This window comes from Cavia porcellus, unplaced genomic scaffold, assembly GCF_034190915.1.
Source record: "Cavia porcellus strain 051 isolate PalLab524CR breed Dunkin Hartley unplaced genomic scaffold, mCavPor4.1 scaffold_6, whole genome shotgun sequence".
NCBI lineage: Eukaryota > Metazoa > Chordata > Mammalia > Rodentia > Caviidae > Cavia > Cavia porcellus.
Window position 1 is genome coordinate 7,229,443 of NW_026947489.1, and position 21,792 is coordinate 7,251,234.

At 41.8% G+C, this 21,792-nt stretch overlaps 1 protein-coding gene across 2 annotated transcripts; it reads left to right on the forward strand.

Moving 5' to 3' along the window:
- The first annotated feature begins 129 nt into the window (after window positions 1–129).
- On the forward strand, window positions 130–19,025 carry Mcee (methylmalonyl-CoA epimerase). 2 transcript variants are annotated; one of them, XM_013158880.3, is made up of 3 exons: window positions 130–246; window positions 5,565–5,740; window positions 17,119–19,025. In XM_013158880.3, the coding sequence occupies exons 1-3, from the start codon at window positions 204–206 to the stop codon at window positions 17,269–17,271; spliced, it is 372 nt and encodes a 123-aa protein (XP_013014334.1). In that variant the 5' UTR covers window positions 130–203; the 3' UTR covers window positions 17,272–19,025. The 2 variants fall into 2 exon arrangements, with proteins under 2 accessions (XP_013014334.1, XP_003475333.1); XM_003475285.5 differs by having other exon boundaries at window positions 131–246; window positions 5,565–5,902.
- The last annotated feature ends 2,767 nt before the right edge of the window (window positions 19,026–21,792 follow it).

Here is a 21,792-nt window from a genome sequence, read left to right on the forward strand (position 1 = left end):
ATGGGGCGGGGGGCCAGCGCCCTCTATTCCTGAAAAGCCCGCTGGTGATAACTCGCGTTTGCGTGTATTTCAAGGTTGAGATACAACCAGTGGGCTCTCCAGAACGAGGCCCCGCCCCTCGTGGCTCCGCCCCCGCTCTGGTGGCTCCGCCCCATCCCCGGTGGCCCCGCCCCGCCTCCGGGGTCACGAGTAGTTTCCCAGAGATGGCTGCAGCGCTGAGGGCGGCGGTGGCGGCGGGCGCTGCAGGTGAATCCCGGGCGCCGCGGGGCGCCGTGGGCGGGAGCTCGGGACCGGGCCGGGCCGGGAGGCGAGGAGGCCCCGGGGCGGAGGCGAGAGCGCCGGGTCTAGGGCGCGCTCCCGGCTGCTGTCACCGCCTCGGTCCGCAGGGTCCTTAGCTCTTCTTCCCCGGGTGAGTCCCGCTGCCACCAGGGGTCACCCCTTGTTAGATGTGGGCGGAGGGGCGAGGGAGCCTCCCCGGGAGGAGAGGCGAAGCAGAGGATTGAATGGAAGAAGCGGTGGGTGCTCTTTACCGCCCCCCAGAAGAGACGGGGGACCCAGGAAGGGGCAAATCCTGAAAGACTTCCGCGGAATCCAGACACGTTTGGGATCCTGCTGGGACCCCTGAAGGTCAGTGGGATAAAGAACCCCCGAGGAGCGTCAGACTCTCGTGCCCTGATACCCAGATTGGAAGTTCTTAGACTTCACTTCCATTAAAACAGAACAGAACAAAAAAGGCTGGATAGAATCGGTGATGACAGATGCCCAAGTTTGCTGACTCTATTTTCTTCTCTTTCTTTTTCTTCTTTTGTTGCTTGCATGAAGGCAAGTATTTCCCTTCATCTGAGATTTCCTTTTGGGAAGAAACTGTGAAGTGGTCATGCCCCAGGGAGATCTTTCAACTAGTACCTTCAAACAATGGTTCAAGGGAATGAACTTTCGTTAATGTTAGATTTCACTCCTGAGATTTTCTACCTGTTGGAACCTATTGGAATGGACAGCCCTACTAATCCTCCGAAGTCCCATTGCAAGCTGAGCTCTTTACTGATCCTTCTACCATTTCTTATTAATCACAAAATTTCTGTTACCCAGTGTTATAACATCACCAGGAGACCGAGCTGAGCCACATGCAAAAAGTGCCTCCTAATAGGTTCAGCTGTCTCCACAATGACTTTAGAGCTGGTATATATGAAACAAGCTAAACACAGTTATGAAAATGAAGCACAGTTATGAAAAATGAATTTCCAATTAACAGGCGATACACAAGTTTTGGTGATAATTCACCCTATTGGACTTTCTATCCTTGCTAAAAATACATGTCAGGTGTTTATTAAAAAAACTCACAAAGCAAAATGTCATCTTATATTAGCTCTTCAGAAGCCATCTCATATAAAGAAGGACATACACCAATGGTATTAAAAATTAAGATTCAAAACAGGTAAAGAATTTCAGAGAAATGAGTTAAATAATTTAACAGTATCAACTCTCATGTTAGACAGACCTGGATGTGAGGCCCAGCCATTTAGTGTAAGCTTAGAGAAAATTGCTTAATCCCTGTCAGGACTGTTTCTGAAATATGAGGACTCAATAAAATGCTCACTGACCTTTTGTCTTTATCTCTCTTATGACAAAACTAATCAGCAGAGCCAGCCTACACCATCTTCGACTTCTGATTTCGTATTTGTAGCTTTATAGTTTATTTAGGCACAATTAAAGATTTTGGAAAGGTTATAAAATAGCACTGATACATAGCTAGAAAAGTAACATGGTCATGAGCAGTGTAGGTAAATTAAAAAGTTATCATAAGCAACTCACTTTATCTCAGGAAAATAGTAAATCTGTATTCCTGTATCAGAAAGCAAACAGCTTCTTTTGCTTTTAAAAACTTGTGCAGTAAAACTCCAAGAGGTCAGTGATCACTAAATACTTAAATACTATCGATGATGCACTGACATCAGAGCCCATACAATGGTCCAGTGTGAGAGGAAGTGAGTGGGGCCCCAGTCAGAAGTCGTAAACTGGGAACTAATGACAGAAGCAGTGCATACAGAAACACTGCCTGCCAAGACTTTACCAAGTACAAGAGCCTTAGCTGTTTTATGTTTTGGAAGACGTACTGGGAACCCAGGGCCTTGTACAAGCAAAGCAAGTACTTTTTGACTGAGCTGTCTCCTTGGCCCTTTTTATTTTATTTTTGAGAAAAGATCTTGCTAACTTTCCTGGCTGACCTTTCCTTAGCCTCCTGAACAGCCAAGATTACAGGCACGTCATTTAATCCCATGACACTCTTATGAAACGATTTTTAAAAATTTTATGTAGGTAAAAACAATGGCAAAACAGGTTGAGTAACTTGCTTAAGTATACCACTCAGGGTAAAATCTAGATTTAAACCAGCACGTTGAGTACCAGGGCTTCTATCTCCAGCCATAGGGTACATCGCCTCTTAGGTATATCATGTGAAAGTTGCACAGCTTTGCACATCTTGTAAGGTCTACTGAATTGTACGCTGCAAGTGGGTGAACTTTATGTAAATCACAAATCTTTTTAAAGCTACTAAGGTATAAAATGGTTAAAAATTTATTATAGTCACAATTTTATGACACTTTATATTCAAGGTTAATACCTAATTTCTTTAAATAGTAAATACTCTTCCTGTATTGGAGTGTAAATTTCAAAATCCTAAATTTTTATTATTGTCTTTCCATCTTTTTAACATATACAGAAGGGTTTTTTGTTTGTTTCCTATTGAAGGAAAAGGAAGGACCTTTTCATTCTAGAAAACCCAAATATTAAGATTTTAAATAAAGTCTTCAGTGAGGCTTCCCATAACATGAATTGCTTGGGCTACCTTTTCAGACACAGAATTTTTGACATATACCTAAAGCAAATTGGCTTAGGATATAAAACTTTGCTCTCACTGAAACATCCTATAATTTGTTCTGTTAAAATTTTTGTTCCCTTGCTGGTAACAGGATGCCTGCCCAAAGATCCTGTTGCCCCATGTCTTGTAGGGATAACTGGGAAGGAGAATTTCAGACACCTGAGCTCAGTATTTGACAGGCCAACTTCAATGTGCCTGCTACCCAGAAGCTCGGGTCCTCTCTGCATACAGTATATTTTGGGATTTTTCATTTGTTTTTTGGGTTGGGTTGGGGGGGCATATTGGAGGTTTTGAGATAAGAGTTGCACAGTGGAGTCCCAGTCCGCCTTGAATTCACTATACATCCCAGGCTGGCCTGTCACATCCAGTCCTCTTGCCTCAGCTGTCCCAGGGCTGAGATTACAAGCGTGACTCATCATGCAGGCTACAGGGTTTTTAAATATAAATACTTTCTGTAGTAAACTTCCATTGCAAATTGCACATAGAGCTGCAGAGAAAGAAAGACGATAGGAACACCTTGACCATTATTTTTGTTGTTTGTTAGCATTTGTGAAATTCATCTCACCACATCCCTGCAAGAGGCTGATGATCACCACAGAATACCCTGCGTTCCTCATCGTTGTATGTCATTGACACAAGAACAGATGACTGTATAGTGCAGGAAACCAGCAAGTGAGATATGTAGTGGGTGATGCTCATATTTTTTAAAAACTGAAATAACAATAGAAAATATCAAAGCACGTCATTCTAAGGATTGGGTATTTTCATGGAATTTAGTTTCAAATATACATTTATCTGTGCATACCTGTTGTAATAAAGTTTGGATTTCATAGTAGCACAATGAGTCTATAGAACTGTATGATAGTAACCTATGTTTGAGTATGTGTTTACTTTTGTCCTATAAAATTTTGAAATGTGTTATTATTAGTACATGCTTGCAGTACATAATGACTACATTCGTCATGAGGCTTGGTACATGTACGTAATACATTTGAATTCTTTTTTCATCCCCTTCTCTCCCACTTCCTCCATTTCTTGATCTCCTTCCATTTTGCAAAGGTCTATCTCCCTATTTTCTATTTTCTGTCTTTTATTTTGCTCTTTATTTATACATTGGTTTTCTCATGCAGGGCTGGGGATTCAGCTCAGTGGCATAAGTGCCTGCCTGGCAAGCACAGTGTCATGAATTCGATCTCCGGTACCAAAACCAAGAAGAAACCGTGCAGTATTCAAGCTTGCACATCTGATTTATTTCACTTAACATTATGGTCTCAAGATGCATCCATTTTCCTATAAGTTACTCCAGTTTGTCCTTTTTGTGGCAGAGTAGTACTAGATTGTATGTAAATACAATTTTCCTTATCCAGTCATCTGTTGATGGCCACTTTCCCAGCTTTAGCTATGGTGAATTGTGCTGCTGTAAACAGGGTATGCATACGTCACTGATATACTGTAATGCTTTGCCCCTTTCTGGAAGATACTTATAAGGAGAATAGCTGGGGTGAGTGGAATTTCTAATTTAAGTTTTTTGAGGAATCCCCACACTGATTTCCATAGTGGTTGTACTAGTTTACATTCCTACCAACAATATCAAAGGGTTCCTTTGTCCCTGCTATTGATAATGCCAATTTTTGGATACCTCAGTAATCAATAATGTGCACTAATATGCAATAATATGACAGAAGATCGTCTTAGACTGAATTTGCTTTCCCTTGAATTATAATGCAAGCTTGTATTCTTAAATAAAAGTGTTGCTTTAATTTCCTTGTTACTGAAAAACTTCAGTTAAGGGGAATGTTTTTTGTTAGCAGAAGCTCTGAATGAGAGAGTTTAAAGTGATCTTCACTAAAAACTAGCACCTATTTAAAATTCTGCATGTGATCTTTATCTTGATTTTCCATACTATTTTATTAAGTTATACAGTTTTACAGGGTTATATTTAGAGCTCAGATATGTGTGTAATTTTCATTCTGGAGTGGGGGTGGAATATGACGCTTAAAAGCCCAGGGTTTGGGTGCAAGAGAAAGCAGCGTAACACATGAGGACACCTCGTGGCCTTCTTCAGTTACGGAGTGAAAGACGATTTCTTCACACTCAGAAACATTTCTGCTTCTCTTCCTACAAAATAAGAAAAACATAAGTGAAATACCCCTTCGATCTTTGCTTGTTTATCCCCCAACAATGAAATATTTTCCTTCACTGATAATCATTCATATTAAAAGCACTATATAGTTATACCTTTAATAGACTTAATTACACATTGTAGGGCCAAAAAATGGATCTAAATAGGGAAGAAATTTGGTTGCTTTTATTAAATGTATGTTGTTTCCTTCTCTTATTACAACTTGCTCCTGTGAAATGCAGAGATTAGTGAGTGCTTCTTAATATATAGCTGTCCTTTAAGTATTATTAGTAAATATAACTTCCTATGAACAAATATCACCTTCTATTCAGAATCTAGTTCAAGTTCAGAATTGGTTTTCAAAATTCGAAATAATTAGCTTTTAATTATTGCAGAATGAGTAATTTTGGCGTAAGTTTTTTTACGTATCTCCCCCTGATTTAACTTCAATAATTAAAAATATATATAGTATAATATAACATGAACTAGCTGATTAGTTTTTAATATTAAATGTAAAAGTGCATTAATTCTCCGAAGGATATTAACAGCTCTTCAATTTTTCAGGACTCTTTTCTAGACTGCACACACCTCTTGCAGCAGTCAGAGGATTTTCCCTGTGCCAGCCCCAGCATCAAGTCGCAGACCCTGTGTGGAACCTGGGTCGACTCAATCATGTGGCCATAGCGGTGCCAGATTTGGAGAAGGCCACAGCGTTTTATAAGAATATTCTGGGGGCCCAGGTAAGCGAAGCGGTCCCTCTTCCAGAACATGGAGTCTCTGTTGTTTTTGTCAGCCTGGGAAATACCAAGATGGAACTGCTTCATCCCCTGGGCAGTAACAGTCCAATTGCAGGCTTTCTGAAGAGAAACGAGGCTGGAGGAATACATCACATCTGCATTGAGGTATTTTTATTATTTTCACTAATAGAATTTCAATAACACTTTGGTGTTGTCAGTCTCTCCTTTTACTCCGTGAGACTGCATACCTGTGGTCATTGTGGTCAGAAACTTTAAGTTCTTTAAAGGGAATGATTGTCCAACGCACAGGTGAATCCACAGATAGATAGATACTGATCCTAAAAATCTGAAAAGAGTATGTTAATGTATTTTACTAGTCTTAATTCGACAACCATCAAGTATTCCTCAAAGTTGAGTGGAACATAGACTGTTGTTCTAGATTTCATTGGCTATGTATGACCGCTCATGTAATAGGAATATAACTGCTTTTTACTATCTAAGATAATAAGCAAGTGAAAAATCAGTGCTGTTTGTTTTGTTTTTCTCTGGTGCTAAGGATTGTATCCAGAGTTTCATGTGTACTAAGCATGAAGTACCCTACCACTGAGCTACACTCCCAGCCCAAAGTATTATAATCACTTTTTGTCCTTAAAATTCCAATAACTTGATCCTTATTACAAAAACAGTGCATTATCAATTACTGTGATTTTTAAGAGCTTCTGAGTTGCCTTTGTTAACAGTTTCTGAGAAAACTTGAAGAAATATTAGGCAAGAACATTCTGACTAGAGAACATTTATCTGCAGATAATCATGTTCAGATCATTGCCCTTTAGAATACCAGCAGTACCAATTAGGCTTCAACTTAAATTAATGTGCTAGAATAATTCCTTTGCTTGAAGTAATGACATAATTAATAGGATTCATTCCTTATTCCGAAGAAAGGTGAATTGATTGTAGACTGAAGTCAAGGATGTGTTCACTTCATTATTGGAAACACAAATGAGAACCTACAGTGTATGTTCTACAGTCTGTCTTTTCGGTGTCACAAGTCCAGGAGCTGGAGGTACTCACGGAATGCAGGTTAGAATGACTTGTGAAGGAATTCCCAGATGAACGTAGGCAAAAGGTATTCTAGGCAGAGGAAAGAGCACACTTAACACCATAGCATTAACAGCTAAAACACCTTGAGTTCCCTTTGTCAGCATATGAGGTATTAGACACGAATTATTTTCTTCATTTCTCACAGCTACCCCATGAAGGTGTTATTAATCCCAGTTGACTGGCAAGAAAACAAAGTTTGCTAACTTGCTCACAGTAAAATTCATTTTAAGTGACAAGGCGTAGCCCAGATTTGTTCTGATTCCAGGGTCTGCACTCTTGGCCATGAAGCTCAATTGCCTTCATTATGTTACCTGAGCTTAAAATGTGAGGTGGCCATGTATGGTGGTACATGTCTGTAATCCCAGCCCTCAGGAGGCTGAAGCAGGAGGATTACTGTGAATTCAAGGCCAACCTGGGCTACATAGTGAGAACCTATCTCATCCCAACCAACCAACCAATCAATAAAAGAATAAGATAAATAAATAAGACAAAATAAAATTTGAGGGGCTGGGGATTTAGCTCAGGGGTAGAATACTTCTAGCAATCTGGAAGCCCTAGGTTTGGTCCTTAGCACCAAAAAATAAAAAAATCCAAAAAATAAAATAAAATTTGAGGCGGGGAGCTATAAGACAATAGACTAGAGAACTACACAAGGTCTAATATTTACCCTTTATTTGATTTTAGGAGGTTACTTTTGGCTACAAGTTTCATCAGTAGACCCATTTAAGTCCCCCAGGAAGAGATGCAAGATCATTTGCCTTTGAATCCACTCTCTTCCACACTGTACTGTCCAGGTTCTACATCAAGAGAGTCCAGGCCTTCAAAGGGGCTGGCTGTGTGGTTAGAAGTTCAGTTAAGTAGGAGTTCAGTGAAGTAACAGCAAATTCAAAAGTAGAGATCAAAAGAGGGAAATGAAAATATGTCTGAGTACAAAGTGATGGTAGGTAACAGGAGAAAGTCTGGAAAGAAGTTGCTACCTCAGTCTGATACCATCTGTCATCATTTTGTGACCTCCCTAAAAAAAATAGAGGGGGGGTAGTTTTCTTGCTGAAAATTTTGTTAAAGGTGGTGTCTAGTTATAGCTTACAAAGCCCTGTATTTTAAAAATTACCAACAAATACTGAGTTTTTAAAAATGGTGTAAGGGGTGGCACATGGCTCAGCGGTGGAGGCCTGGCATGCACAAGCTGTAGACTAACTAGGTTGCCTATAACTTGTGATCCTGTGCTAGCTGGAATTATAGACATGTGCCACCACGCTCAGCATTGGTCACTTTAAAAATTGTCCTGGTGTTGTCAGATAGCATGACAGTCTTTTGAATGGAAAATGCTATAGGGTGGTAATCTTTGAGAATTATTCGTTCTGTGTGGTAGCAAACTGCCAGACAGTGGTGCCACAAGATAGAGGAGGCTTATTTCCCCGATCCCACCAATAGAGGAGAATGTCTTGCCCTTCCTTCAACAGAAAATACACTTTTGTTAAGGAAACCTGTTAAAATTTCAAGCTTCATTATGTTCCAAGAGTATGATCTCATCTCTTCTGACTAATACAGCTTGGTCTGGAATTGGTTTCCAAAGTACAAAAAGTAATAGAACCAGTCAGAAAGTACTTTTCTGATGGTCATTCTGGTGACTGTCACCGTGTTATAGAATGGTATTGAGCAACCAAGTGTTTCATTTGCTCAGAATTTTGGGATCAGGAAGTTGAGGAGGGCTGTTGCTTGGGATCTCATATGGTGACAGGTGTCACCTGAAGGCCCTGCCTGGGTGTCCTAAATATTTCACATGGCTGGCACTCGATGCTGACGCACAGCCTGGCCTACATCTGAGCTTGTACAGGTGCCCACTTCACCTCCACGAGCCAGGCTGGAGGGTGGCTGTCCTAACGGGGGATTGGCTTTCCCAGAAGGGGTGTCCCCGCAGGACCCAGCAAGAGGACGTGGCGCTTCCACCCTCGTTCAGAGGTCCCGCAGCAGCCTTTCTGCGGTCATCTGTCGGTCATGGCAGGGTCCAGGCAGCCCAGGTGTGAGGCAGAGTCTCTACATCCTGCCCCTTGAGGGGATGAGTAGCAAAGAATCTGTGGGCATTTTAAAAGTGCTGTAACCTTCAGTACAGTAATGTGTTCTCAGCACAAAGAAGATAGATGAAACTTCTAAAAGCTCTAGAATGATTTAGTTGTCAAATTGCCAGAAGTGAGGTCCTGCCTCATTAACAAGCATGAGAAGAGCCAACCTGTCTGGCCTCTGGAACTCTGAGGAGCCTCGAGGTAACGGGTCCTGGATAGGGTGGGAGCCTGACAAGCAGCATATCCACAAAAACTGGGGCTTGGGTTTTTTTTTTTTTTTTTTTTAGCTTTTTGTAATGTTTTGAACATAACACTGAGAAATCTGTCTTTTCAAAGTATTCACAATTCTTCTATAGCTTTATGGTTTATTGCCATTTCTTAATATCATCTCTTTATAGTATTATAAAAAACAAAGTGCTGTCTATCAAAGGGCTTTATGTTCTTTCTCACGGGCTGCATATAAAACTGTGCAGTGTGTCTGTTATGGACATACTCCACGGCTTTCAGTTGACTCAACAAAAATTGTTGATAAATGTCCTTTGTCTCGTACATGGCTCAGTCTCTTCAGTTCTCAGCTTTTTCTCTCTGTTCAATTTTGATGATTTCCACTTTCTCCTATGAGATTTGGCTAAATGTCTTAGACTTCTGTCTTTGCCTTTTACTGGTGAAATATAAACTTCACTGGATCATTGTGTTTAGTTTTTTCCTTCTCTTGCCCATTGTTACTGTTTATATCGAGATAATGTGCCTGAGCCAGGTGCAGTGGCACAAGCCTGTAATCCCAGCGCTCAGGAGACTGAGGCAGGAGAATTGCCGTGAGTTTGAGCTCCATAGTGAATCCAAGGCCAACCTGGAATACAGAGCAAGACCTTGTCTCAAAAAACTTAAAAAAAACCAAAACGTAGATTCCTACAGCCTTCTGTGTGGGTGATACTCACTGGAGTAATGTCCTCTCAGTTTATAGCTAAATGTGGTGTTGGGAGGTGAAGCCTCAGAGGGTTCTCAGAACCCTCAGAAGAGGTTGGTCCCTTGCGACCAGGCCTGGAAGGGCACAGCTCCGTCCCTCTTCCCTGGATCCCTCTCTGCTTCCTATCTGAACCGTTTGTCCTCTGTGAGGGCCCTCTGCTGTGCCACCTATCTGGAGACAGCCAGCTGTGGACGGAAACCTCTACAGACTGAACGAGAATACCCCGTCCTTTCGGATATGGGCATCAGCTTCTGGTGTTGGTTAGAACTGACCGTGCCTCCACCAGCCAACTTACCCAGCTAGCAAAGAACATCATTGTGAACACTAAAGGGCCACTTAAAGGTATTTGTATATTTAATACATTTGTGTTGAGGTTGTAGAAATACTGAAATGTGTCCATGCTGGTTCATTACAGCTGTTAACTTGAAGTTCCTGAGTACTATCCCCCTTCCAGAGGAAGCCTTCCCTGGGACCCCTCAGATGCCCCATCACCCCCACCAGGCTCAGCCACTGAAGGGCTTACACCCAGCCACAGTACCCTTTAACTGTGCCCCTAAAGTCCCTTCTAGTCTTTGCCTTTGTATTTCCCTGATTGTTAAAGGTTTTCAGTATTGCTAACATTCACTGTAGGGAGTGCCAGGAATGTCTAGGTGAACCAATTACAAAGTCCCCGTCCTGGGGCTTGCCTGTTTATTTGCACATGCTCTGCATTTGGCATAGGGCATCCAGGGAGATGATAGAACCCAGCCTGCTTCCACAAAAGGGAGAATGCAAGTCACTATGAAAGAGTGAAGAGGTACCGGGCAGCCTGCAGCTGGAGGTGAGGTGGTCACACCACCGACTGGTTCTGCCCATTGCTGCGTTCTAGTTGCCAAAGCAAAAAAGAAAGGAAGTGGAAGAAGAGTGGCTGCGGCAGCCCTCGGCCTGCAGACTTCAGGTGTAAGGGTCAGAGAGCAAGGCAGGGCAGAGTGTGCTGTTGGAGCCCCGGAGGGTGAGGAGCCTGTCCACCCACCAGGGCTGCCTACTGCCCTGTGGCACAGCAGGCAGCCTGGCCCGAGGTGTCAGGGTGAGAAGGGCCCCAATTCCTGTGGGGCTACTTTCGAAAGTGATTGGCTTGAGAGGGTGGAATTCTCACGAGTGGGTTGGTGGCCCTATAAAGGACCCCCGGGGAGCAGCCAACCCCTTCCCCTACTGGAGGATGCAGGAGGAGGCGCTGTCTGAGAGAAACAAGCTGTGAGTGAATGCTACATCTGCCAGCACTCGGATCTCCGAGGTGCCAGCCTCCAGAAGGTGATGCACAGATAGGCAAGCCACCCAGCCCAGACAGACGGATGCGCAGTCTGGTGCTCCAGTTGGAGCCCACACAGGGTGAGGAGGGTCCACATGGGGACGAGGCAGGAGTAGCAGGAAAGCATCAAGAGTTTGCAGGGCATCGACACGCAGCCTGCGTGCATATGCACAGGTGCTGGTCCCGTGAGTACATCATTGCTGGGGAGAGGGGGCTAATGCGGGAGGTGAAGCCCAAGTGGTACGTGGGTGGCCAGCTTGGAGGACCAGCATTGAGCCAGCCAAGGCCAGTATCCATGCAAGGCAGGGAAGGCATGAGGGAGCTAGAGGTGGACAGGGTGAGGAGGACCTTTGCGCACTGGGACACTTCTGTATGGGTGTCAGGGTCCCCATGGCAGAAGGAGACCTGTGGTGCAGTGAGTGGCACAGTTCAGACAGCTAGGGAGGCCTCTGTGCCAGGGCTCAGGTGGGAGGCGAAGGGCAGCCACACGAGGGTGGAGGAGGAGGCAGCCCCGTGTGTTGGGACGCAGGTCAGATGTCACTGAGGAAGAGGCAGCAGGGTGACAGGGACTGCTCCCTGGAGGGGGTTAGTCAGGTGTGTACATGCTGGGATAGTCATGGGAGCCAAGCTTCCCTGGGCAGATAGCATTGCTCCCACAGAAAGGATGTTGGAGTTGTCTCAAAGGTGATCTTACAGCTGTAGGTTATGAGAAAAAACACACGAGAAAATACCATTTAAAAATAAGATAGCAAGTAAAGAATTGCAGTTGTTATTGTCTTATTTCTGAGTAGTCGCATGATAAATGGCTTGCTTTCCTGTTTATGCTTTTATACATTTTAAAATCTTTTTTCTTTTTTCTTTTTGGTTTTGTTGTTGTTGTTGTTGTTTTTGTCTTTTTCGTTTTTATCGGTACCATCGAACTCACGACTGCCTGCTTACAAGGCAGGCGCTTATGCCGCTGAGCTAAATCCCCAGGCCCTTAAAATCTTTTTTCATCAAGTATATATACCTTACAAAGAAAATTATGTAATTAAAGTAAAAGGCCAAGGAGCTCGCTCATTTCCTGTTTGCAAGAGAAAGTTAATCAAGAAGAGAGGGAATTTCTGGTGGACACAGCCATAACCCCAATTACTTGGCACCCACCCCTCCAGTGACCTGACTCCTAACTTGGAAGGCTGAGGCAGGAGTCTCAAAGTTCAAGGCCAGTTTGGGCAGTTTAGCAAGATAGCAAGACGGGCAGAGACAGGGACACAGAGACAGATAGATAATGAATGAGAGGATGAAATTATTCCCCCCCCGTTCTAACCAGCTGCAGTGTCACACATCTGTAAGTCTCAGCTACTTGAGAAGCTGATGTGGGAGGATCACTTGAGCCTTGAGCCCTGTAGTTCAAGACCAGCCTGGACAGCAAAGCCAGACACTGTCTAAAAAAAAAAAAAGATTCTATTCTCATTTTGGCTTTACAAAACCACTAAAGAATTTCTCTACTAGTGATCACCTGTTCCTAGATGTAGGAGTTCATAGGAGTTCACAGAATGATAGTTTCCAGAGAACACAGCAAAACAGAAACATAGGGAACTTGGTTAAGTTTTAAACTTCGTGTTGCTAAAACCACCACCCAGAGAAAGGGTATTTTATTACAGAAAGGGAGGAAGAAGAGAAGGTAGGAAGGAAGGAGAAAATGGGGGAAGAGGAAAAGGAGACATCTTGGACTGAGTCCTGTGGTGTTAGCTTTCCATCACTGCAATAACACACCTAAGATAAGCAACTTTTAGGAGGAAAAGTCTGTTTTAGCTCATAGCTGCAGAGGTGTCAGCCCATGGTTGCTTGGCACTGTTGCTTTGAGCCTGTTGTGATACAGACCATCATAGCAGGCGCACATGGCAAAAGAGGCCTGTTATGTGTCACGGCAGCCAGGAAGAAAGAAAAAGTAAGCATGGGGTCCCAGTATCCTCTTCAAGGTCACTCCCCCATGACCTCACTTCTTTGCACTAAACCCCGCCTCCTGAGGTCCCCTCAGCCCCCACAGTCGGAAGTCCAAGCCTTCAGCACGCCAGCCTTTGAGGACACTCAAGATCCAAAGCATAACACTAGTCAGGTAAATAAATCAGTTTTGGTTGGTTGGTGTAGGTTTTTGTTTATTTGTTTTTAATGTTTTACTATCAACTGGCAAACATTTTACTGGAGCCCACCAGCTGGGAAACAACACAGCTACCCCAAGCTACATGGCAAATACAGAAGCTTAGGTAGTATGCGCCCCGTGAAGTAATTCCAAAAGTGCATAAGCCTCTGAACCCCATGCAAAGAAAAAAAAAAAAAAAAAAACAGTGTTAGGTTGCTGTAATTCACTTAGATTTTAGCTTCAGGGGAAGAGACAATTCGAACATAAATATTCAATGCAGCCTTCTCATTTTAACTTTCATAGACTTAAGTCAATTGGAGATTGAATTCATTTAGTTTTTACATCAATTAACACCAGTATAATCTTACATGAAATAAAAGCCCGTGTTTCTTAAACCAAACTGTCATGCACTATTAAAAGTGGGACATTATTACTTGATCATAAAATTTTAGTTGTCCATAAAACTGAAAACTGTATGCCTTAAGGATAAAAGATGTTTTCACTCAACAGCTTGCCTGCCAAAACACAGAATTTCTTTGCTGTTTTCAGAAAGGGCACCTGAGCACCAAAGGAGTTGCAAGATGGACCAGGAGAGTGAATTCTCATTGTGATGTCCACACGTGTTTTATTTGGATTACTGCTTCTCAATTTACAGTGATGGTAGAATCAGCACACACTCCCACACACACACCCTCACATTCCAAGGCTGGTAACAAGCTGAAGTAAAAATCCAATAGACCAGATTTTCATTAATGACACTCAAGGCCTTACCGAGCTAGCTACTATACATCCATAATTGTAAAAACACTCTTAAAAGACCATAAAAACCCATTTTTAAGATGAGTTCTTATTCAACAACACTGTGCCTACCTGGCAAGTGCAAGGTCATGAATTTGATTCCCGAAACCAAAAAAAAAAAAAAAAAAAAAGATTACAGACTTATTTTTATTACTGAGAGGGACAGATTTTAATTTCCAAAATCAGATTTCTTGGCATTTCTTGTAACCATAGCATATACTTTCAATTCAGAAAATTGAAACACTTTTATTCCATTCTTGTTGCTGCCACTGAGAAAGCTCTCACAAATCATAAATTTTACAGTAAGTAACCGAAGGTTGAATAATGTACAAGGTCTTTGAAATCAAACAGTGATAGAAACAGTAATAGAAATAGTGCGATATCAATTCAGTGCTTTTCAAAAGTAAACTTATTGGAAGAAGTGTTTCTTGGCTTAGAAGTATTTCTTGGATGAAGGGATATTGAAAAAGTATGTACTAAAAATTGGAATGCAACATCAGAATTGTAGATATTGGTACTTGGAAGAATGTTATATAAATTAAATATTCATGATCATAGGTAGAATAGAAGTTATCAAGGAGGCACTATAAAAGAATCATTATTACTTTATGAAAAGTTTCAAAAATGCAAGAAGCAGAAAAAGATGTAAAGAATTCCCAAACTCTGTCATCCAGGTTTCGTTTTCAAGATCTGCCACTCTTGCGTCATTTGCCTTTTTCCTTTGTTAAGTCATTTAAAAGTAATTTACAACTTGTCATACTGCCTTTGTTCAGTGTGTGTCTCTAAGAAATAACCCTAGTGACATCATATCAATCAAAATTAAAGATAAATCTTTAGAGGGAGCATCTATACATAGTCCATAAATCAAACTTACAAGATTGAATTACAAATACCTTTTTTATATTTGAATTGTTCTGATAAGGATTCTAGCAAGGCCCAGTCATTAAAAATGGTGAGTAATCTCTGCAGACTCCTTATAAACACTGAACATTTTAACTTGGTATATCTGTCACCATGAGGCAATGTCACTCCATTGCTATTAGCAAAAGTATGTTTCAGGTTCCTTGGTTTTATCCAGCATTCTCTTTCTGTTCCAGAGTGCCATCTAAGATTCCTTAACACATTGGGTGTTGTGACTTCTTGGGCTCTTCTTTCCTATAGCTGTTTCTCAAATTTCCTTTGTTTTTAATGACCTTGACACTTTGAAGATTTCTGGTGATGTGTTTTGTAAACCACCCCTCATTTGAGATTTTTCTGATACTTTATTCTCATTCAGCTGAGGTTATTGATTTTTGGGAGGAAGGCCACATAGGTAAAGTGCCATTCTCAACATATCAAACACATAGTACTAACATGACATCATTGCTGATAATAACCTTGATCCCCACTTGAGGAAGCATTTGTCAAGTTTCTCTTTTGTTACCCTTTGTTTTTCTCCACCATGCTATTCTTTCTGGAAAGGAGTTATATAATACACTTAAGGAATGTGGAAGATACATTAGTACGCTTGTGGATATTTGTTATACTTTGTTCCTCAAATTGTTCTAGGTTTAGCCACTTGGAGCTCTTTTTGTTGGCATTCAGGTTCTTTGACATATCTCCATCCCTCTCTTTTTAAAAAAGCATTTCCTTATTTTCTGAAACTGCAAGGTATTCCAAGCTCAAAAATCCATGCCCTAACTGTAGGACCATTCATTTCACCAGAAAGCTCTGGTTCCTGTTAATGGAGGATGTATTCAAAACCAAAGTCTGAGCTCCAGGTATGCTTGTTGCTACTGTGTCATCGGTGCTAGGCCGGCTGGGCTGACAGCAATGAACTGTATGTGTAGAGGATCACCATAAACTTGGTGGTAAAGCAACAGGCATTTACATAGGGCTAGAGGTCGGGAATACGAAATCAAGAGGTAAGAAACATGGGTGGGGAAAAACATGGAAGGAAAAGAAAACGGGAGTACAAGAGGGATGAAGGATGTGACAAAAGGTTCTAGCAGAACGTGAGTCCCAGGAAGGGAGGGAAGAAAGTGGAACAGAAGCAATCACGGGAAAAGTAGTCAGCAGCAGCATTACCAGTGTGACGGAAGACGTCAACCCACAGGTTCCCAGAGCTCGTCAGCTCAGGAATCTCAAATAGAGCAAATGCAAATAAAATAAAATCCAAGCACACCAACCAGTGGACTGAAAACCAAAGATGAGAAAGTGATAAAAGCTATCAGAGGAAAAAACCACACAGATTATAGAGTGATGTGCAATGACATTTTTAAAGTGCTGAGAAATAACCCCGCTGACTAAGAATTCTAATTCTAGCTGAGATAATGTAACAGAGCCAGTTCAGCTTCCTGCCTGAAGTGAATAATGTAGACAAAATACATGGAACAGTGATTTTTCTGGCCTTGGACATGAGGCAGCACACAAGGGTGACCCCTGAAAAGAGGGCCTCAAGCAAGTAGAGCCCTAGAATATCCTAGCTTCATGCCTAATATGTGGTACAGATCAGCATGAGATGAACTATGGTCATCTGAATGTCAATGTACCAAAAAGCTTAAAAAGAGGAGTATCAATAGAATGTGCACCCACTTGTGCTGGAGCTGGTCTGGTCTCATCATTTTCAAAGCAGACCATTGTTTTCAAAGCCAAGAATCAGCAATGTTACTATCAGAGGAAACTATTATTAAGTATAGAATGCACAATTTAGGTCACAAGAGGCGACCTTTACTAATGATGGAAATTCTTTAGCATTGAATTTATTGCCTTAGGAAAAAATTTATAACTCCTTTTGTGTCTCTGAAAATTCTAGGCTTATATTTTGTGATGATTTTTATTCATTTGCAAAGCTCGAGAGGAAACCCAGGGCCTCTCACATGGTCCCCATGCACCCTAAAATTAAGCTAAACTTCAGGCCATGACAATGTGTTAAGAACATTCCTGTCCAAAGGCAGGTGAGATAGATTGTACAGCCTCTCAACGTTTCTCCTAAACCTTAAAATCCTGTAATGTGATAGTTTCAAGATCTCATGTGTGTTCTCCTTAATTGCCTTTCTCAAGGTGGATGATATCAGTGAAGCTGTGATGGATTTGAAAAAAAAGAAGATCCGTACCCTAAGTGAAGAAGCCAAAATAGGAGCCCATGGGAAGCCAGTGGTTTTTCTGCATCCTAAAGACTGTGGCGGAGTCCTTATAGAACTGGAGCAAGCTTGATTTATATTTGCAAGAAACTAAATCAATTGACTGGGAAAACTGTGATCGAACACTATTACAATGTATTGTGGTACTGCTCCTATCACTTAAAAATTCAAAGTTAAATGTTAAATTACAGAAATATAAAATATCTCCAATTATGTGCCCTTTGAGAACAGCTCATGATCACAGGTAGAAGTAAAATCTTTGAGGTGTTAGATGCATAGAAAGTTTTGTGGAAAATTTGATATAGGACCTGGGGATGGGCATATACTGAATTATTTCTATTGCTTGGTGTAATTTGTAAAGTCACTGTCACTTAGGTACGTGAGCACCTCAGTGCCTCCTGGAGAATACGCAAATCCAATAGTTTCTCACTACCAAGAAGTGTGTGGTGCAGTTGGGGAAAGAGCCATGTAAAATAAGTATAAATACTCACAAAACAGCATGTGAATGAATTAAAAAGAAAGGAATATGGCACATATTCTCAAAGGAGTGTGGAAGCTCCTCAGATTTTTTCCTCTGATTCTAAAATATATTGGGAATAAATAGATTAATTACCCTGTCACTGACTATGCTGGTTTGCCAGCCCCCACCTCAGATTTCGTATTCCTTTAATAAATGGGCCACAAAAAGTCAGAAACCTCCCCAGAGCCTCGTGCTTAAACCCTCAGCACCAGGCTCCCTCAGGGCACCATCTTCCTCCTGGCTGCTTCCACCAGACAGTCTACTTTCAATTCTCAATAAATCTTTGATCTTGCTGCTCTTTTTGGCTGTTCTGCTTATTATTTGTTCAGGGCATCAAAAATCTGGGCACGAGCCCCCAATCCAATAGCAATATCTAAGGTAATACATGTAGATATACGTAAAACAGTGGAAAATACGCCAGGTCATCCTAACTGAGGCCAACTAAAAATTAACAATACAGGAAAATCTCCAAAAGCTTGTAATTACCAAAGAAAAAGTCTCAAAGAATAAAAAATGTATTGAGCTGACTAAAAATACAACCATTTTTATAAAATTCAGCAACTTATGAATTCATGAAATGATAATAAAATTCTACTTGCATGAGCATGGAGTTTAGAAGCAATATATGCAAAACAGAATGTGTAGTGGGTCATGTTAACCTCCTTGCGTTCATCCGGCTTCTCTTCCTCCGTAAGATTCTGACTTTTACGCATCACTTCATCTCCCCCTGCACAGGTGAGGCCCCAAGGCTGGACTTCAGTTTCATCACCCTTGCCAGGGACTAGGTCCAGGTAGTATACCCTGTACCTAGACAGTACCCTGAAGAAAGGTTTGTGAGAAGCTTCTGGAAATGTTCTTTCCTACTCCCAAGGTGGGTCGGTAACAGCTATGAGAACTCAGCCTCTAGAAACAGTTGAGGTTGCTATGAGCAACAACCCAATGACCAGAATAACACTGGTCAACAAAGAAAAAATTGTCTTGTTGGCATTTTTAAAAAATCCAAAGAGCAAGCATGACTGGTGCCAGCACTCTGGGAAGCTGAGGCAGGAGATCTCGAGTAGAGCCTAGTGTGGGCAACTTAATGACATCTTAAGACCCTGTCTCGAGAAACAAAGCAAAACAAACAAACCAACAAAACATGAAAAAGAGCTGGAAATATAGCTCAGTGCGGAGGCTTAGTCCCCAGTGCTGAAGACAAAAACACATTTGGCATTGAAAAGAAAGTTGTTTTATTCACTGAATTTTTAAAGTTAAAAGACTATTTTTGCTAAAACATCACTAAAAATAAAAATAGCATATGCATACTATTTAAAGGCTTGATGTGGATTATTTGGACATTAAAAACAAAACAAGCAAAGTACACTTTAATCACCGCCTTACCCTTGTTATACTTCATCACTGCATTTTTCTGAAACTCACTTTCAATATGGTCATACAGTTTTTAATAAAACTTTATATATATTGACTGATTGATTCTTCTCTGTACACCATTTTTTTCTTATGAATGGACTTTCTTTTCTATAGCAGTTTTAGGTTTGCAGCAAAATTGAGCAGAAGAACAGAGAGCTTGTGTACCCCACTTCCTGACACGCACAGCTCTGCCTCTTCCACCTAAGAGCGTGCACTTCTGAATGGCCCTACAGCAACCCATCATCACCAAAGCAGTCTCCGTTAGGGTTCACTCGGTAGTATATGTCATGGATTTGGACAAATTGTGTGTGTGTGTGTATGTGTGTGTGCGCGCGCGCGTGTGTGTGTATTCACCATTATTGTATCACACGAATAGTTGCTCTGGGTAAAATTCTCTATCCTCCCCTACCACACACGAACCCTGTAGGCCACTGATCTTTTTGGTGGCTTTGGGGCTTTGCGTTTTCCCAAATGTCAGAGAGCTGGAATCGTACTCATGCAGCCTTTCTCGATGGCCTTCTTGCATGCAGTAACATGTGTCTCAGTTCCTCCATAGCTTTTATGGCTTGGTAACTCCCTTTATCACTGACCAGCGTTACATTTGGATGTATTAGAATTTATGCATCCACTACTGAAGGCCATCTTGGTTCCTTTCAAGCTTTGGCAATTACGAGTGAAGCAGCTAAGAGCTCAAGTTTTGGTTTTGGTTTGGCAGTATCGGGTTGAAGCAGGGTCTTGCAGTGCCGGGCAAGCGCTCTGCCCCTGAGCTCCACCCCAGCCCTTTGCTGCATATGTCTGGATGCTCTGTTGGTACTTTCATACACACCAGGAGTTGTGTATTCTTGGAGCGAGGACCCTATTCGTGGTCTATAAAGGCCTTATTTATTCTTGATAATTTTCCTTGCTTTGAATAAAGCTACTCCACCTTTCTTTTGGTATATTTCATCCTTTGTTTAAAACTATAGAAATCTCCCCAGGCATGGTGGTGCATGTCTGTAATCCCCGCACTCAGGAGGCTGATGTAGGCAAATTGCTGTGCGTTCAAGGCCAGCCTAGATGATATAAGTGAATTCAAGGCCCAATGCTAGATAGTGAGACCTTGTTTCAAAAACAAACAAAACAACCAGAGCAAAACACTATAAATTTTTACACTTAAAGGAAATTTCTTACAGGTAACATAGAGTTGGATATTTTTTACCCATCCTGACATTTTTCTTTTTTTTGTCTTTCTCGTTTTTTTTATCGGTACCAGGGATTGAACTCACAACCGCACACTTGCAAGGCAGGCGCTTATGCCTCTGAGCTAAATCCCCAATTTAAGCTACCAATAATTAAAATGATTATTGGTATGGTTAGACAATGTATTGTCCACATATCATTAATGCTTTCTATTTATTGCTCTTGTTTTGTATTTCTATTTTTGTCATACACAATTTCTATGCTATCTGTTTTTTAATGAGATTTATTGGTACATTTTAGATATGCATAATAATCCCTTTCATCGCAGTTTGTACCTGTCCATGATATAACTTGATTTTCCCCTTCCCCTACCCTCCCATCAACCCCGTCTCCCCTCCCCATTTACAGAAGTTTTCTTTCTTTTCTCACTTGTTTTACTTTCCCTTCTTTCCTGCTCCCTTTCCCCTGCTCCCTCCCCATCTGAACATTTCCTTCCTAGTTCACAATGCCTTTTGTACATTTTGGTCCTTACAGTTTCTGTTTCTCACATCAGAGTAACAATGTGGTATTTATACCTGTATGATGCATTTCACTGAAGAGAACGGACTCAGGGTGCATCCATTTTCCTAGAAATAGCCCAACCTTATCCTTCTTTATGGCAGAGTCGTTCTCCATTGTATAAAAGAGTCACATCTGCTTTGCCACTGACCGGTTCATGGGCACTTGGGTTGTTCCCGAGATCTGGCAATTCCAAACTGTGCTGCTGTATGGCGCTTGTTTTTACTGGATGTTCCGTTTTATTCTATCCCTGTCATACTTGCATTGTTTCCCGTTGCTCTTGGCACTGTTGGAGGTTTTTCTGGAAGTCCTTCTCATGGCCTTAGTTGCACTGACTTGGCTTCCTCTTTCAGAAGTGGAAACCCCGGGGCTAAAGCTTTACCTGGTCTCCCCAGATCATGCTGCCTCCAGCACCCACCTGGCAGGAGGAAAGCACTGCCCTACAGGCGGCCAGCATCTGAGCCTGCCCAGCCGCCCAGACTTGTCTGAACCCACTGTGCCTCGCTGAGCTCTGGACGGGCACCAAGTGGGTGCAAGAGTGTGTGTACTGAGCATTCCCAGAAGACAGAGCAAGGGTATTCTCATGGAAGGCGAGATCTGGTTGTGAAAATTATTGTGGAATCTGGGAGAAGAAAATGAGCATTTTTTTTCTTGTATATCTGCCCAAGGGGTTTGTAAGTTTATTTCTCAGAGCTGTTGAAACAGTACTGACATTATCTAAATTAACTAAGAGTCTGTGTGTCTTCTTTGGTCAGATGATCAGCTGGAAGTGGGAGGAGCAATAGCTTTTCTGCCTCAGACAGCCCATCAGTGTGACACAGGTGTCATGTCAGCCCAGAGGTGTGCGAATACGGACCACAGGAGCCTGTAACGTTTAAATGAGAATGGCTCTGTTTCTTTGCTATTTATCAGTGGGAGAATGTTTTT